The sequence below is a fragment of the Cololabis saira genome, chromosome 17 (assembly GCF_033807715.1).
Source record: "Cololabis saira isolate AMF1-May2022 chromosome 17, fColSai1.1, whole genome shotgun sequence".
In the NCBI taxonomy this organism is placed as follows: Eukaryota; Metazoa; Chordata; class Actinopteri; order Beloniformes; family Belonidae; genus Cololabis; species Cololabis saira.
The window spans coordinates 7,719,713-7,738,348 of record NC_084603.1 but is presented as its reverse complement, the minus strand read 5'-3'; the positions used below and the strand labels follow the sequence as shown (position 1 = coordinate 7,738,348).

Here is an 18,636-nt window from a genome sequence, read left to right as displayed (position 1 = left end):
CGCCGGACGGATGCAGACTGCTCGTTTCAAAATATTAACATCCCGCATCAGTTTTAAAACCAACTTTGTGACGCGGCTCCTGCGTAAGCCTGTCGCACGAGCTGACGGTGAGTCAGGCCCCACAGTGAGGGGAGGCTCTGACGGACAGACCACACAATGTAAGCCTTGGGTTTGGCATGATTCATGAAAAGGACAGGCATTGGTTTTTATTCACATTTTGCGGCGATGCACACTTATAGAAAGTGCACTCTTTGTTCCTGCAGATGCTGCAACAGCAAGTAGAGAAAGCTGCAGTTTAGCAGCTAAAACAAGCCTTCCAGAGATGAGCATGAATTCTCATATTAATTCCTAAAAATCGATTCATATGTCTAAAGATCGATTTTTTTTTTTTTTTAGTTTTTTTTTCTTTTCTTTTATTTATTTATGTATTTTTTTTTTTTCATCATTACATTACAACTTTTGGTTATTTTTTTGTTTATCCCCAAAAAAGGAATGTTTTGTTGGACACGAGAATAACTGGTGCCATGTTTTTGCCTTTGAATATGTTTAAAGGTATGAAAACATTAAAGTGTTGGGTTATAATTGCATAAATTGTCTATATTTCATTACTTTATATACTGTCTTGGGGTAACATTTGCAAAAAATGCTAAAAACCAAATGCTCAAAAATTAAAAACCAAAATAGACCGAAAATGGAACAAATAAAAACGGAATGTGGGAAAAAATTAAACCGATTTCATCCGACAGCATCATTATCTGCCAATACTTGCTGTTTAATCTCAATATAATACTAGTAGTAATATTTTGCATAACTAGTCATATAATTCATGCAACAGCTCAAAAAACTGTTTTAATAACACTACCCCAAATCAATATCAGAATGGAATCGAATCGGATCGAATCAAATCTTGATAATCGATTCTGAATCTTAAGAATCAGAATCGAATTGATTCTTGACATTTGAATCGATCCCCAGCCCTAATGAAGAGGCCACTGCATGAACATTTAACTAATAGCAACTCAGTAAGAACTCGCTACGCATCACTATAACGCAGAACAACCATAAAATCTTCACTTTTCCTGCAGGAGAGTATCGGTCAGTTTGTTAAACGCTACCACACCTCCTCGTGTACTCACATTTGCACAGTGTAAGGCCAGAGCACAAAAGACAGCAAACATCTTAAAGTTGTTCTCATCTGTTTTAGTGAAGGCACTTCCGCTTAACTTGTTCACCATCTGCACCACACCGATGACGGTCCCCCTGCTCACGATGGGCATGCACAGGATGTTCCGTGTGGTGTAGCCAGTTTTCAGGTCCACCTCTCTGTCAGAGTAGATAAGCACACACATTAGGATTAAATAATCATCATGCATGCCATGAGCTTAGCCGCCTGTGTATGCTACAGTGTTTTTAAACTAAGGAAAGTTTAGGATGACTTGAAGAATGACTCTAACCCACTGGCCATCAGATAAACTACAGGACTGTCTCAGAAAATTAGAATATTGTGATAAAGTCCTTTATTTTCTGTAATGCAAAAATGTCATACATTCTGGATTCATTACAAATCAACTGAAATATTACAAGCCTTTTATTATTTTAATATTGCTGATCATGGCTTACAGCTTAAGAAAACTCAAATATCCTATCTAAAAAAATTAGAATATTCTGGGAATCTTAATCTTAAACTGTAAACCATAATCAGCAATATTAAAATAATAAAAGGCTTGCAATATTTCAGTTGATTTGTAATTAATCTAGAATGTATGACATTTTTGTTTTTTTTAAATTGCATTACAGAAAATAAAGAACTTTATCACAATATTCTAATTTTCTGAGACAGTCCTGTACATATGATATAAAGGTAAGTACAAAGCTTGGAACAGAACACGTTTACCGGTTGAACCGCGGGTCTGCATAGGCATCTGGGATGTTTAAGACTTCCCCTGTCTGAGCCACCTGACCAGCTATTCCCTTGTCGATAGAAAACCTTCGGACAGAGACAGAAGAAGGGAGAGTGGAGTTATAAATAAATCAATATTAAATCAACAAAATGAAAATCCATGTTCTGCAGTAAAAGCAGGTATTTGACTGATAACTCCTACTTTTAAGTTTTTGCTTTGCTACTTTTACCACAAGAGGAGCTCTAGGTAAAGTAAACACATTTTGCAACTGAAATCTGTAAAAAATTAAACTTAAGCTGTCTAAATCAGTGCAGCAGACAGATGGAGGGGATAATGACTCCTACGCACCTAATTTCTTTGGTTTTCCTAAAGATAGGTTTGCCTTCCTTCTCTTCCCCGATGTCGAACAGGTCCGAGTACAGTTCTTTGTTGTTGTGATCTACCTGGAAGAGTGCACACCTGTCTGCATTCACCAGGTTTTTTGCATATATCTGGTAAAAAACACAAAACACAACCAGGAAACAGGTCAGAGCGAACACGGCTCCCGCGTCTTTGATCGCGTCACCTAATTTAATCCAGTCTGTCACTTCGGTTTGAATTGTCGTTGAGTAAAACTGTTAAAAGGAGGGAACCGTGAACACACGCAACTACAGTTACTGTTTGAGCCAGATGACTTGAGATGAAACCGCAGTCACAAGGCAACGGAAAACATACAAACAAAGAGGTGCAGAAAAACAAAACAAAACAGGAAACTCATGTCGTGCACCCATCCAGATCGCACTACACTCAGATATGTCTTTAAAAAACAGTTTAGACATGACCAGGTCTATGCACGTGTCTGTATTTATTACATACTTGTGGGGAATAACTGGCTCATTAATTAATAATGACTTTAAGAGGCCGTGTTCTCATATAATTAATGTCAGATGTAGGAGTAAAAAAAAGAACGAGATAAAGAAAAAGTTTTGCAGGGAGACGACTCTTCACACGCACGGTTGAACACAGTGCAAATGAACATACTTGCCGTAATCACACTCACCATAATATGTTCAAGTAGAGAATCTATTGCCACAATGTTGTCAAAGTATGTTCTGTGTGGAAAGAAGAAACGGAGCATTGAGATGTTTGATAAACGAGAAGCTCTGCTGAAGTTCACATTCAAGATGTCGAGGCTGAGTTGCCTGAAATGTTACTGCTGTGAGCACAACTCATTCACTTTCGAGCTCACGTTTTCATTTTTACAATACTCAGAACTAACAAAGAACATGCTGTTTTTATCACAATTGTTGCATAAACTGTCGTACGAGAAGCTCTTACTTTGACACATCTAGTAGGAAGTCGTTGAGCTCAGTCTGTTTGGCAAGGCCTCTGCACACCTATAAAGAAAAACACAAGGAATACATATTCTCGCCGTCTTGCATTGCATGCACGCAAACAAACGTGCAAAAAACAGGATGTGGGCAATCTTCCTGAGCTTCTGTCACAACATTGTGCATTAGCAGCGAGCAGCTAGCTCAGTGTGCAGCGGCGCTGCAGCCTTTGCTGCAGCCTTTGCTGCAGCCTTTGCTGAGGTTCAGAGGTCCACTGTGGCCTGAGCTGCTGTGGGACACTGATCCTCTGAGGTATTATGCTATCCTTTCGTGATGCATAATGACGTCCCTGGGAGGCTGTTTGTTGAATCTACGGCTCACTTGATTGGACTGGGCACAGTGACAACCCAGTTCCTGTACACAGCGGATTTCCCCAGTGCAGAACCAGAACAAACAAAGTCATCCAAGAGCAAAATAAGTGGGACTGGTAGGTTAATGCCAGACAAGTCTCCAGCGAAGCCCTACAGCTCACTGCGTCCATTAAAATGGGTCATTTTAAATTCAAATGGCACCTCTGCGGACATTTGCTCACCTGTACTTGATGAATGGCAATGGAGGCCCACGCTAAATTAGCTGTTGCAACCTGGAAGAGGAGAGACTTAGTTTCAAAGAGATGCAGAACAAAACCGTACACAGTTCCACACACATTCCCACATATTTTAACAGAGTTTCCTGAGGTAATCTCATTTTTACACCAGAACCATCTGAGTAAGCAGTTCAAAGCTGTATTAAAAGACGTTTTTGTTCATGATAAACTGGTTCAGTGGTGATAAGTAAAAGTGAAAGTGTCCACCATCTGCAACAAAGCCACAGAAACACGCTCTGTGTCTCTGTAGTTGAAAAGGTGAGATATTTCCCACAGGAACTAGCGTAAATCAGTTTGTACATGCACTGAGGTGGCCATGAATCTGTCTCTCACATCACTGATTCACAATAACTATTGCAAAAGTGCGAGCTTGTAGAAGTTGTTTCATTCCAAACAACACACGATGAAGTTTTAAATATGTTGTCTGGTAATGGCTTGTACTTGATTCATTTTTGGATAAAAAGTGAATGCACGTCAGTTTCCAGCTCACTGCACAAGTATGCATCTTACTAGCCTGCAGTAGAAAAATCCTTGGCGCTTAAACACACCGTTATTAAACATTTCCACAATAAACCAATCCTCACAATGCTAACTTGGCCTGTAAGGGATCCAGACTGAGGGTAATGCACGGCTAAGCGTGCTCCTGTCTCCCTCCCTAGGTGTGTTTTTGTCTGGGTCGCACCGACCTCCTGTTGGCTGAGGTTGAAGGGCTCCTTGCCCCAATGCCGATGCAGCTCCAGGATGGCGATGAGGTCCCCAATGGCAGTAAGGATGGGGAGGCACAGGACAGAGTGAACGTGGATCCCTGAGTCCTGCCCTGTGCCGTCGGGGAATCGCTCGTCCTGCAACACAGAGACCCGGCATTTACTCACCTGAACCCAACAGGGTTTTGAACAAAAAAACGCTGTAACTGCTGCTTTGGCTGATGACATCCTTAAGAAAATGCTCCATTAGTCACCTTGTAGCCACCAGAGGTGTCAAAAGTATTCACATTCATTACTCAGGTAGAAGTATAGATACTAGAGTTTAAAAATACTCCTGTAGAAGTTGAAGTATCAACTCAAGTTTTTTACTCAGGTAAAAGTATAAAAGTACTGGTTTCAAAACTACTTAAAGTATAAAAGTAAAAGTAATGTAAGGGGGAATAAAGCCTTTAAGGACAAAAGCCATTGAAAATGAATGCATCTTAGTATAATGCAAATATATTAAAGAACCATACATGTGTACTATTGAGCATTAACATGTGTTTCAGAGAGCAGGAGATATGATGATTAGTTGTCTATAAGTATTGTAATGGTGCAAAAAGTCAAACTTCAGAGGCATGTTATTATTTATCCTAACCTTTATTGGAATGTACATCCAAGTTTAGTTGCAGGAATCTGATGTAAGAACAAAACTGGACAAGAACATCTGAAACAACCACAACCAAATTCACTCTATCCGGATGGAGCAATTTAACTGGATAGTTTTTATTTAAAGGCCAAAATGAAATAGAGTAACGAGGCTGTTTTTAAAATGTAAGGAGTAAAAAGTACAGATAATTGTGTGAAAATGTAAGGAGTAAAAGTAAAAAGTCGTCTGAAAAGTAATTACTCCAGTGAAGTATAGATAACCAAAATTTCTACTTAAGTAAGGTAACGAAGTATTTGTACATCGTTACTTGACACCTCTGGTAGCCACACACAACATTTTTAAATATTTTGAACACTGTAACCTCTTTTTATTGTTTTTTTTTTTTTTCACTGACTTGTTTGTGAGACAGGAGTTTCCCTTCACAGAGGACCTTTGCTGATATTTCCTTCTTGACTCTTTATTTGCCTCTGTGAATGAGGAGACTGGCTTACTGCAATTAAACGGGCACATTCCCTTAAAATTCAACATGAAGCTAAAGTGCCTTTCTTTGAATAGCTTAATGGTGCTGAGGAGGTGCATATTATTCAATATAGAAACACCTGTAACTGAGCATCACAGCCGCACAGCCAAAGTTCAGACTATTGTCATGGGTGAATGTGTTCTGTTTGCAAGAAGGCGGCCTTACCCCCATGATGTCCTCTACCAGCAGAGTTTTGCGAGTCTTGGCAACGTAAGCGGCAATGGTTGTCCCAAATGCGATGGGACCAGAGGGGATGAGGCTCGGAGGCCCATCCTTGGCCCCCATTGGAGTGAACAAACATAAACTCTGTCGAGGAAGCACAGATAATAACAGGTAATGATGTCCCTCTGAGGCTTCGGCTCTGAAATGTATTGAGCTGAAACGATTCTCCACTCACATTGTTGCATTCTCCCAAGAAGTAAAGTGCAAAACCATCAGCTTTTGTTGCTGTTGAGGAGGAAAGAAAAAGCAGAAGTCACATGTCTGCAGCACCAATGACATCACTCTTTACTCTCACAATGAGACATAAAATAGAATAAAACATACGTCAAAAGTGTGGCGGGAGACGGTTCCAATCTAATAACAATCTATTAACAATGTCCTACATAACAACACGAGGACTCTGAGGCTTTGACTGCCTTCCAGTTTATCTCATTCCCAGTCCTCCTTTCCAGTCCCATTTCACACTCAGATATAGGTCATATTATCGTACAATGTGACAACAGAGGGGCTGATGGAGCAGTCGGCCCAAAAATGATCAAGAAGTTAATGAGTATTGTGCTTTGGGTGAAATGGCACTTTATTTCAGCGAGATTCAGTAGCTCAGAACGATTACATGTTTTTGCAGAGTACGAAATATAAAATGCTGTTGGTGATAGAAAAATCAGGTCCTGGATATATTTCCATCATTGAACAAGGTTTTTTTTTATCAATATGTAGTCATTTATTGGAAAATGAACTAGTGCACTTATTTAATAAGTGAATTGAAACAATTTGAAGATAAAATAGTTTCCAAGTAGTGTATGTAGAGTATTTAACTGTTTATATGAGTCAGGTTTCCTTTTTTTCCTGAACAGATTTTGATCTGCATCCGTCAGCCAAATGAGGAACTATGAGCTCATTTGCAAGCGATGTTTAATGTTTATTTATTTTTACTGGAATGGGCATGTTGGCTTTGTTTACCACAGCGGGCAGCTGAGTTTGACTTTAAACTGACATCTTCTGAGGTTTTTTTTCACCACTGAAAATCCCTACTCCTACTCTTTTAAGTTGCTGCAGCGGCATTCGGAGCATTTGACCCCAGAGCTCATTGAGAGACGTTTATCCAGGCATTTATCATAAACAGGCAGGAAAAGTCTGGCAGCACCGGAGGGATGTGAACCGGTGCAGGGAGGATTATGGACTTGGCCAATTTTCTATTTTTTTTTTTTTTTTACCTGTTTTAATGATGTTGGATAGCTCGTAGAGCAGGAGTTTGTTGTCTCCTCCAGTGTCCAGGCGCTGCTCCATGTAGCTGTTGAGCTCGTACACCACACCCTGCATATTTGTGTCCTGGTACTGCTGGACACAGGACGCACAGAAATTGCAACTCCAGGGTTTCACATAAACACAGAGATTGAGTTTCAAAATTCAGGAAGAGCGAGGACATATTTTTCAAAAATTAAATGTCATCTTATGTCATAAGAAAAAGCCATGTACCGTAACATTACTGTAACACTGCTCTCCACTGACATTCCCCCCTGACTGCCGTATTCTGGCTCGGGGATGCCCCCCGCATCCCCTGAGGAGTCTACGGCACTCGCCGCGTTCTGACTGAGGTGTGGTGACGTAAAAGAAAAAAGAAACACTCTACAAGGCCAGGGAGACGTCTATTTCTGCGTCTGCAGAGAGGATGAGGAGGGGACAGCGGGGAGAGTGGCGCGGGAAGCGCCCCCCCGTGGGACGCCGTCTACCCTCCCACATCCTGTTACACCGACGTATGGATGACACACTGAGGATTTGAGGGGACCTCGTTTATTTTCCTGAGTGTGCATGTCCACTCTGCTCTGCTACGCAGCTCTGCAGTAGGTGCTGACACTCGGCCTGCACCCCCCCCTGATGACACACGCAGAGGTCTCTACATGTTTATGGCAACATGTCCTTCCTGCCTTCTACACAAGTTTACAATTAAATCATTCTTTGTAACTATATTCTGAGCTTTTGACATCAATGCAAGAACGGTTCTGTTTCACAGAAGTTAAGGACATGTTGTTAATTTACAGCTTAAAGTGCACCGAGACTTTTCTGCAGTTGCTGAAGGACAAAGTTGAAATTAGTTCGACATAACTCGGTATCAACATACTGGACTGTCTCAGAAAATTAGAATATTGTAATAAAGTTCTTTATTTTCTGTAATGCAATTAAAAAAAAAAAAAAGTCATACATTCTGGATTCATTACAAATCAACTGAAATATTGCAAGCCTTTTATTATTTTAATATTGCTGATTATGGTTTACAGATTACGATTAAGATTCCCAGAATATTCTAATTTTTTGAGATAGGATATTTGAGTTTTCCTAAGCTGTAAGCCATGATCAGCAATATTAACATAATAAAAGGCTTGCAATATTTCAGTTGATTTGTAATGAATCCAGAATGTATGACATTTTTGTTTTTGTAATTGCATTACAGAAAATCACAATATTCTAATTTTCTGAGACAGTCCTGTAACTAGTGTGAGTGTGAAACTGTGAAATTGTGAAACGAGGCTTCATGTGCATCTGTAGCATCATTTAATAAGATATTTCATAAAATAAAGCAGACACCTACCCTGGTGACTTCTTTAGCTGATGTGTCATCTGTAACAAGAAAAAAAAACTGTGTTAATTATAACAAATTATAACAAAAAAAAACAAAAACTTTGACTCTTTGCTTTCCCATGTCCTTTTGGCACATTGACCGGTTCTGTAGGAATCTCTTCGTCTAGACGATGTAACTACTGTAATTAGTACTGTACTGTACTGTAATTAATTTCCCTTCGGGGATTAATTAAGTATTTTTGCATTGGATTGAATTGAACCATTTACAGACTATATAAAACACTTCTGCTCCTCGCGCTGATGCATCGTTGCATTAGTTTAACATGATTAACCAACATTACAGAGCGAGTTTACAGATTTTCGACGATGCAGCGGCTGAAGGAGAATAAGATTAAATATGAGCGTTGTTTGTTTTGCAAGCTGAGGGAGAAATTAAAGAAGAAAACTAAGCTGTCTTTTCTTTCCTGTCTTTTTAAAAATCTCTTCCAATGAGTCAATTAAAAAAGCTAACGACTTAATTCAATGGTTAAAAGGCAGATGCCGGGTCTGACTCCACAGATATGAAGCCTGTCACTGTGATCTGAATGGAAAAGCTAAGAATCTCCGGGCTGAGCAGAGCAGACATCTGCCCCGGCTGTTTGGACGCTGGGTGGATACTTTGCAGCGTATTTGCACATTGATGGATTATGAAGGGCCAACACCACAAGCTGCAAATAAGCAAAACCATATGTTGTCCTCACAACAGTAGTCTTGTAGAAAGCATTGAGAGAATACAAAAGAAAATCACGTCTTATTTAAGGCATTAATGAATGCAGTGAATAAATAAGGGATTTATATTTCATCCATGTAATGCAGGAAGACATTTGCTTGAATCACATTACCCTTAAAACGGAATCATGAGAAATATTCATTTAATTTGACAAGAACAAAACTTTGTGGCCTCAAGTGCACATTCCTGGTGTGATCTCAGGCTGTTGTGTTTGGATGTAGACACTGAAGTATGTGATAATAATAAAAGCCTCAGCCAGTCCCAACAGTTTCTGAACTCGGAGTCTTTGACTGCTACTCGGGGTGGAAATAAAACCATTCACACAGCTGAAGCGGCTCTTCCCCGGGCGTGGGTCAAACGCACGGGAGAACAATGACTCCTCAGATCTCTTTGATCATTTTTTCATGTGATCAAACCATGGATACAGCTCGGCGGATTTTTGGAAACGTCCTCTGAAGCGCTGACTCGAGCCGGTGCTCCTTTTGAAACTGACCCCTCTGAACATGTGAAGGAAGATATTACAGCCAGCTAGATTGTTTGTTGTTATAAACATTCCTCCAGTATGCTATGAGTTTCCTTACTTAGCCATGAGCCCTATTTTAGAGTGAACTCCTGGCCGGGCATGACGTCAATCAGAGGACAGAGGGGCCGTGCTTGAAAAAGACTTCAAACCCTTTTTAAGAAAAGTAAGAATGCAATGACTTTTCAGCAGAAAACGTTTCATCTTGGACTCGTTAAAGCCTCGACGATTCAAATCAAAGTGCCTTGGAAGGGTACATCTGATAGTATTAGTGGTTAACAACAGGACTGATTCATTCAAGCAGTTCAACACCAGCCATTCCAGTACAAACACATCAGGAGATATTAGTTGCTTATTGGAGAATTGTGCAAATCAAAAGAAAGAAATCTGCCTAATTGAACCTGTTCTGAAAGGAAGTGAGACCAAATGAAAATGAATTACAGACAGAACACACACATATATATATATATATATATAATATAATATATAATATATTATATACAATAATTCAACGTGACATAAATCTTGGTGAAAAACGGGATACCTTATTCGTGATTTTCCTGCTTTGTCACGTGCAGCTTTTACATCATTATTTATCAACTGTTTTTATACTTTTATAAAGAGCAACTTCAAAATATGCATAAAAAACACAGATACAAATGTGACTGATGGAACCTGCATCATAACATCATGCATCATAACAGACACACTTTGCATAACTTTACACATATATATATATATATATATATATATATATATATATATATATATATATATATATATATATATATATATATATATGATGAACAGGACATAAAATGTTAAATGAAACATGATCCTTGTGAAAGATGAACGAGGAGGGGGGGGGGCTGTGTCAATAAACCTAATTTGACCATAAAGATAAAACTTTACAAAAACATACCAGTAAACGTAATACCCACTGCTTATTTGGATTGTTACTTAGCCCAAATTATTTCATTTAAAATAAATGTACAGTGCCTCCGTGTCCGCGGTGTTTGGTAGCAAAAGCAACATGTGAGGAAGCCTGGTTAACCTCAAGCTCTGAGCAGCAAGACTTCTCTTCCTGCAGAACCTGAGCGCTTAACGCTCTCAGACCCCCCTCGTCTTGCTGGCATTTAGTAGGGAAAGGAAGCTCCGTCTCAGCCTTCTCCTCGAGAGAAGGAAGAGGCTTCACCGGTGGGCAGCGGGACAGGGTCCGGTCCAGACTGATGCTTTACAACCGAATGCAGGCTAAAAAATTAATCAGCATCGCGGAGGAAAGGAGATGCAGCTGCAGGAACTGCAAAGATCTAGCTCCATCTAACTGGTATTACCTGCAGTTAATAGTGTTAAAAGTTAAAATGTTGCACTTTACTTTACTTTATATAATAGAAGCCCATCCATGTTGGCCCTCACTGTCAAGAAAATTTGGTTTTTGCTTTCTTGTGGGGCTATTGCTTCTCAGGAACACATCACTGTAATGTGATGCACTTCCAAACACTCCAGAAATCTATAAAATATATTGTGATCATAAGAATGTACAAAGCTGTTTTGTTGAAAAAAGGTCTAACAATCGATGCCCTCCTGAGAAAAAGGTCACCCTTCTAATGTTTGCGTTGTTCCGAGTCGATTTACAGTCGGCCACTTCTCTGCCAGCATATTACATTCACATGCAGTGAAAGTGAACGCTCAGCACTCCATCCAAGGATAAAAAAAAAACATGTAAGGAGCTTTAAAATGACAAGAATAAGATAAACGTGTACAGTATAGGCAGTTAGGTGAACCGCAGAACATTCCAGAAGTTCAAAGCGGCTGCGATACAGTAGCACATGCCCTTTAAATCTAATGTGTTGTGCAGCACCAGGTGTCTGGTTGGACCAGTTCCAGCAGTTTCAGTAAAGTATGCATGCAGGGTCAGGCCAGGCTCTCCTATCTCTGCTTTTCCTAGAAACCGGCGCGTATCTTGAGTGTGCTCTCCTGTATGTCTGGCTATCTTTTTGTTTCGTGTGGATGAAAAGGCACAGACAGCTTTCCTTCTTTGTATGAGCAGCACTTGAAATAAAATGAAAGAAAGATAAAGGACGAAGCGAAAACCTGACAATTTGCCCGTCCCGTTCAGCAACAATAACATCTCTGTTTCATCAGATTCACGTCTTGGGATTAACCCAAACGAGACGGTCGTCCCCGGGGCCCGAGGAGAAGACATGCTTCAGGTGAACACGGGCGAGTCCGCGTGTTTTATCATCACTGGCTGTACTCTGTCATCAGACACCAACAGTCACTTAATACCAGCCCATATTTTCGGGGACCTGCTGTGCTTTTAGTAAACATAGGACGCAGAGCGCCGACATGTTCTTAGAAAATATATTGCCAGCAGCGAACACTTTAAACAACTATCTAGCAACTCCTGAGGCCAGTGGGGGCTGAACGCACTTCTCCTGGCAGATTTACTGCAGCAATCACGCTTGTCCTGGACTGGAAAAACTTTGCTCAGAGAAACTTTTGCTTGACTTGCATCAATTTTGGATGGATGTAACTTTATTCTGTTGCTTCATGGATTCACAATGCGGGCTAGTAATAACAACACAGTTCCTACGTGCAGAATGGTGCCTAATTATTAGTAATGTGATGTTTTGGGCTGATAAGTTTTTCAGTTATTATGACCTGGAGCTCACGATGGAGGACGTACAGCAGACTACACATCCTATACATCAGTGAAACAGTAAATGCCCATTAGCCTGACAGCTTGAGGTAAAGAAAGTAAGGGTAAAAAGCAACATATAAGCAGAGTAAAATGTAAAATGAATGGATCAGCAAGATGTTAGGGAGGAAAAACTCAATAGAGGGTCTCTGACAGGTTTCTTTCGCACGTAAGGGTAATGCATAGGTAGATTCCAGGTCTACCCTATTGCTCACTCGTTCACTAATACTTTAATCAAAGAATTTGTATTTACGACTATTTTGTATCTGCAAACCATGGAGACATAAACTCAGCATTTCTAAACCTCTAAGATGTACACAAAGGCTCCTTTAGTGACACTGCATTTAATGATGATGACAGATGTGAGAGGGTTATATTTTTCTCCTCATGCTCCTGATTATGATGGTTTTCCCCACAAAAGACTTTCAGACTTTCTGAACATCTTCATTCTTGAATAAAATAATATTGTATGTAGGGCTGGGCGATTTTGGACAAAAATAAAATCCCGATTTTTTTCTTTGAAAACCCGATTTTTGATTTCGATTTCAATTTTTTTTGGTAAAACTACAAAAGACAATGGAATAAATTGTTTCAAATATTTTATCTTTTTTTTTAAAGAAAAATAGTTAACAAATTTCCCTATTGGGAATGAAGTGCAATTGAAAGATACTGTAAATCCTCCTTGAGTTTAGTAAAGTGACAACATTTACAATTTTCTTGACCAAACAAAGATGACTAGACGGGCTCTGTCTGTAATGCAGCCAGCTGCAAAAAAGGAAAATCGATTTTCCGATTTTCCTTTTTTTAACATCGATTGTGATTAATAAATCCGATTTAGATTTAAAATCGATTAATCGCACAGCCCTAATTGTATGACATTGGATATGGAGAGGCCTGGTTCTCGGTGTGGCATGGATTGGTGGGTGGCAAAACCTAAAACCAACCGGTGAGCTACTGGAATGAAGCATGGCTAGCTTTAGATGTCACTCAATCTTGGCTGCTTCTTTTCAGAATGTAAGTAGTGAGGACAAGCAAAAAAAAGTACAAATATTCAATTGAATGGAAAACTAAACCTCGTGGCTTCAACTGCATCCACACCAACAAACGCACAGTTCACATTTCAAAGCAAACATATCTGACAAGTCTAGAGGACAGGATTAGCTCTGAGGGGCGTTGTCTTCTCAGTCAGCTCAGTTTAATGTGCACAATACTTGACGGGCGCTGTATTGATCTGCAACCACGGATACAGAGTTTCCTGCAGGACAGTCAGCAGGCAGTGACTCAGCAGTCAACATGTGTCGACCTCATGGCCGTCCTGCATCGACCTGCTGCATGCAGGATGTGCAGCTGCCAAAAACCTGCACTCTTGGATTTACTCTAACTTCCTCTTTATTTCCCCCCTTTTTTGATAATTTTATGCTTACTCCTCTAATCATCTACTTCATGTCAGAGCCCTTTCTTTCTTCTTTCCGTTAAATGAATACAAGGAAGCCCCCTTCAAGCAGCACTCAGAAGCCTTACTCTAAATAGTTTGTTTTTTTTTAAACTGTATTGAGCTAAGATTTAAAATGAAAGCTATAAAACCCTAAATTAATATATGCTGATGAATGTTTTACAATAGGAAAAGTAATTTATATAAATAATGCATCTCCACTATTTTCTACTTCTAATTTTAACTAATTTATATATATATATATATATATATATATATATATATATATATATATATATATATATATATATATATATGTATATATATATATATATATATATATATATATATATATATATATATATATTTATATATATATATATATATATATATATATATGTATATATATATATATATATATATATATATATATATATATATATATATATATATATATATATATATATATATATATATTTATATATATATATATATACACACAAATTTAATATTCATATTATTTAAAAAAAATCTATATACAAAACAGCTGCCATCTGTGATGATGTAACAATCACATTACTAATAATACCGTTACCAACCAACTTTTATAGTATTGTAGTATTGTTTAATGTGACACATGACCTTGCAATTAACTGAAACTAATCAGAAATATAAATTTTTGAACATTTAGGTTTCTTTTATTTTTGCAATTACTTATTTACACTTACTTATTATCTGATTTCTGTCAAACCAGCAGCCACATTTTTATTTGTAAATTGTCCTGAAGGTTTTATTGATGTTTTATGCAACGGCAGCTGAGCGACTGATAAAGTTTGTGATGAACTGCACAAATAATCAAATTCTTCCTCAGTGGACCAAACTTAAAGACTTCACCAGTGATTACTTATTTGGATAACTGCTTATTGTACTAGTCAAGAATAATCAAGATTATTTGGAGCTTCAGTACTCTGCAAGCTCTCGTGAACTTAGAAATTTTCACACAGAGTATCTTTTAAGAGAATCCCAGGCGTGTTCTTATTTTAGTTGGATACGAGAACTTAGTAAACAGATGAGCACATACTGGACTTTTAAATACTAGGGACAAAATTGTTCACTTCAGGATCCTTTGAGTTGTTTATCAAACTATCCAACCAAGTGTTTTCAACAGTTCAATCCTTAAATATGGGGGCTCCTTGTCCTTTCCCACAGGTAAACAAGCTCTCTCATCAACGCTACTCGAGCAGCCTCCAAACAAATCTGTGAGCAGCTCAGCTCGGCTCTGCCACTGGAGTCGGAGCAAGAAATCCCAGTGTCTCCGTCCTGGCCTCAGTTTCCCATTACGGATCAGGAAGTCAGTCTAACTTATTGGGATATATTGCTTTGTTAATGTGATTAAGTGATTGATTTTCCACAAATATTGAAGGATGGTTACAATAATCTATTAGCAAAAGAGAGATTAGATCTAAACGTTTCTTGTTAGCTGACTCTCAAGTTCAAGTCAGAAATATGCTACGGTCTATTTATATTGATGACTAAAAAAATATCCTAAGTGGTTATTCTTTTAAATGTTCTTATATTTTACCAGTTTAGAAGAACGAATTGATTAAAGAAGAAAAATCTGTCTTAATTTCTGCCTTTTCCATGTTCTTTAACATGGAGTATGAGGACATTTAAAAAAGTAAAAAAAACAGCTCATACGCAGAGCATAAAAATAACAAAACAGAAAGAATAACTGTCCATTTTTACTTTTTCTGGCTGTTACTGGCTGTTTTAGGCCTATTGGGTCTACGGTGTGTGTGCCAGTGTGTGTGTGCTTTGCAGAGGCCACAGGTCAGTATCAAGAGGCCAACAGATAGATGCTTCAGAAGGTTGGTATTTATTAATCACTCTGCGTGAGTGTGGTGTGACGCTGCAGCGGAGCTGCTGGACATAATTCACCATAGAAGAGGTGTCAGTGGGACGTGTGTTAACTCCTTCTATGGGAAGAGGAGGACGGAAGAGTGTTCCTATTAAATGAAAGGGAAAAGCGGATGCGAGGAGTGGCCGACCTAAAACAGGTTTTTGTATGTGTGCCAAAGAAAAAGAAAAATATTACAAGAAAGAATAAAAGTTTGCTGGTGGACGCACAGCCAGGACAGGAGCGATGCAGCAGTCGCTGACTTGGTTCATGTTCTTAAGACTACGTTGAAACACATGGCATTGAAACCTTGTTTTGTTTGTGTCAACCAGATGGTCAAGGTGGGTGTAAATGCCGCGGGTCGTTTGGCATGTTGGATCGGCAGCTAGACTCCACCTACTCGGTGAGCTCATGGTGCAGATCCACTGGTCAGAAAAAGAGCCATGCTAAAACAGCCGCAGGGAGATTCAGGGAAACTGCTCTCGCGCTGTCATGACTGATCTGCACCGTTGTTAAGACACAAAATAATACAGGACAATATCAAAATAACTCATAATAAGTGTAAAAATATGGAAAATGGATGGCTGGTCTCAAAATAATAAACAGTAACAGGGGGAAAAGGATACAAATGCTGCTTAGCATAATCTGGTTATTGTGCCAATAATACTTAAAGAAAAAAACTTCAGTTCAATAAAACTGTGCAAATGTGAGGCCTTTCTCTGGAATTACAGCCTGTAACACACACACACACACGCGCGCGCACACATGCACAGACAAAGTGATTTATGTAATCCAGTGTTGTCCATCACATGATAAGTGAGAACAAGACTGGCTGCAGGGATTGCTTCCAGGAAGCAGTGGCTATCTCATTGATGGTCACATGATGACAGGTCCTGGTGGTGCACACACACACACACACACACACACACACACACACACACACACACACACACACACACACACACACACACACACACACACACACACACACACACACACACACACACACACACACACACACACACACAAAATATATCAGATCAATCTGATTTCTAAAATTGTTACCACAAAATGGAATACAAATATGGGACGAGAGTCCGTCTATGCTTTTATCATGACCACTATGGACGGGAGCGGTGGGGCTACATTACAAACAAAGGGAAAGAATATTTACATGTATGATATACTGATTCATCCCAACACAATGACCATTCAGCCTGTTTGAGGAACCAGAAACTAGGCAGTAATTGTCTTCTGAATGGATACTGCCATTGAGAGGAGAGGTTTCACTGTGGTGCCAAACTGTCTGCTCATCACAACAGAGGAAGTGTACTTAGTGGTTTACTGATGTGATGTAAAGATCAACCCAGAGGAGGAGAGTAAACTATGGTCATAGGGCTGATTTCTGACATTTTCACTCAGAATTTGATCACCTCTGTCAGCTTCAAATCTCTGCTTAGCTAGTGGCAGAGTAAAACAAATTATTAGAAATATAAATAAATACATATATATATATATATATATATATATATATATATATATATATATATATATATATATATATATATATATATATATATATATATATATATATATATATATATATATATATATGTATATAAAGTTATGCAAAGTGTGTCTGTTATGTTTCCACAGCTAGCTCCAGGTTTTTTTATCACAGTCTGAACGCGAAGTGTTCAAGGACATTTGTAAGTTTTAGCGACAGAGGGTGATGCAGGTTCCATCAGTCACATTTGTATCTGTGTTTTTTATGCATATTTTGAAGTTGCTCTTTATAAAAGTATAAAAACAGTTGATAAATAATGATGTAAACACTGCACGTGACAAAGCAGGAAAATCACGAATAAGGTGTCCCGTTTTTCACCGAGATTTATGTCACGTTGAACGAGCATCTGTGCACCCCAGATACTGAACCCCAGACTGTTTCTATCCATGCTTTCTACTGAGCTGGAGTTGACCAGACTGGCTCATGACAGGACACCTGTCTCCATACTACACTGAACTTTTCAACAGTCTCAATACTCAATACTCTAACCTCTAACAATTTGAGTGGAAATGCCTAATCTGAGCAAACAGGTGACCACATGGCCGAGCAGATGTTTCCGCTTCCAGAGAGTAAATGCAGCTGGTACCCACTTATCCAGAAAAATAATCCCACCAAGTTTGAGTTGAAAAAGTATCCTCAAATCCTCTTTTAAGTTTCATCCAGTTGGGTATCAACACAATTAGAATAATTACAATCTTTACTATGGACTCATTCTGCATTCATTGAGAGAGATTTTGAGAGCAAACTTACAACAGACCAACATACAGTATGACTGATACTTGACTGATGCTGCTGCGTACCGTTCTCCCATCCCAATGCCTCTTTACCTGGACTTCTGCAGTAATCGTGTTTGGGTTATGTTTGGCTCCTCTCCAAAGTCTGTTATTGCGCGTTAAACAGTCTGCGGTTAACACGCATTTACGAAAAGCGTGATAATCAAATTTGACTTGAGTGAAACATCTTGCAGTCCATTACAATGACCATCATCTCTGCTTTGTCTTTTGTTCCTTTCTTCCCTCTTTTCTGAATTCTTTCTTATTAAATTCCGGTAATGGCTAAGTGGTAACGGATAGCAGGCCTTTCAGATCAGTCAGTTCTTAGTTTCTGTACAAATCATTTGTGACGGCGTTTGCACAGAGCTGTGACCTGTAGACTAGACAGGATACCTGACTAGCACGAGTTCCAAATCCAAAAACTGATTTTTCAAATCTGCCAACAGGG

General features: G+C 39.0%; 1 protein-coding gene across 5 annotated transcripts in view; it reads right to left on the bottom strand.

Annotated features, from left to right (window-relative positions):
- The window catches only part of pde10a (phosphodiesterase 10A), a 77,069-nt gene that overhangs the window by 13,053 nt on the left and 45,380 nt on the right, over window positions 1-18,636 (bottom strand). For 3 of the 5 annotated variants that reach the window (XR_009784404.1, XM_061746003.1, XM_061746005.1), the window contains exons 3-13: window positions 8,540-8,568; window positions 7,167-7,290; window positions 6,128-6,177; window positions 5,896-6,036; window positions 4,544-4,699; window positions 3,804-3,854; window positions 3,219-3,277; window positions 2,941-2,992; window positions 2,250-2,392; window positions 1,895-1,987; window positions 1,137-1,323 (exon numbers count right to left, since the gene is read on the bottom strand). Coding sequence is in view for 4 of the 5 variants with exons in the window: in XM_061746003.1 (XP_061601987.1) it covers window positions 1,137-1,323; window positions 1,895-1,987; window positions 2,250-2,392; window positions 2,941-2,992; window positions 3,219-3,277; window positions 3,804-3,854; window positions 4,544-4,699; window positions 5,896-6,036; window positions 6,128-6,177; window positions 7,167-7,290; window positions 8,540-8,568 (1,085 nt within the window). In the remaining variant the exon portion in view is untranslated. The remainder of the gene's footprint in view (window positions 1-1,136; window positions 1,324-1,894; window positions 1,988-2,249; window positions 2,393-2,940; window positions 2,993-3,218; window positions 3,278-3,803; window positions 3,855-4,543; window positions 4,700-5,895; window positions 6,037-6,127; window positions 6,178-7,166; window positions 7,291-8,539; window positions 8,569-18,636) is intronic. The other 2 variants (XM_061746004.1, XM_061746006.1) reach the window with 1 other exon arrangement.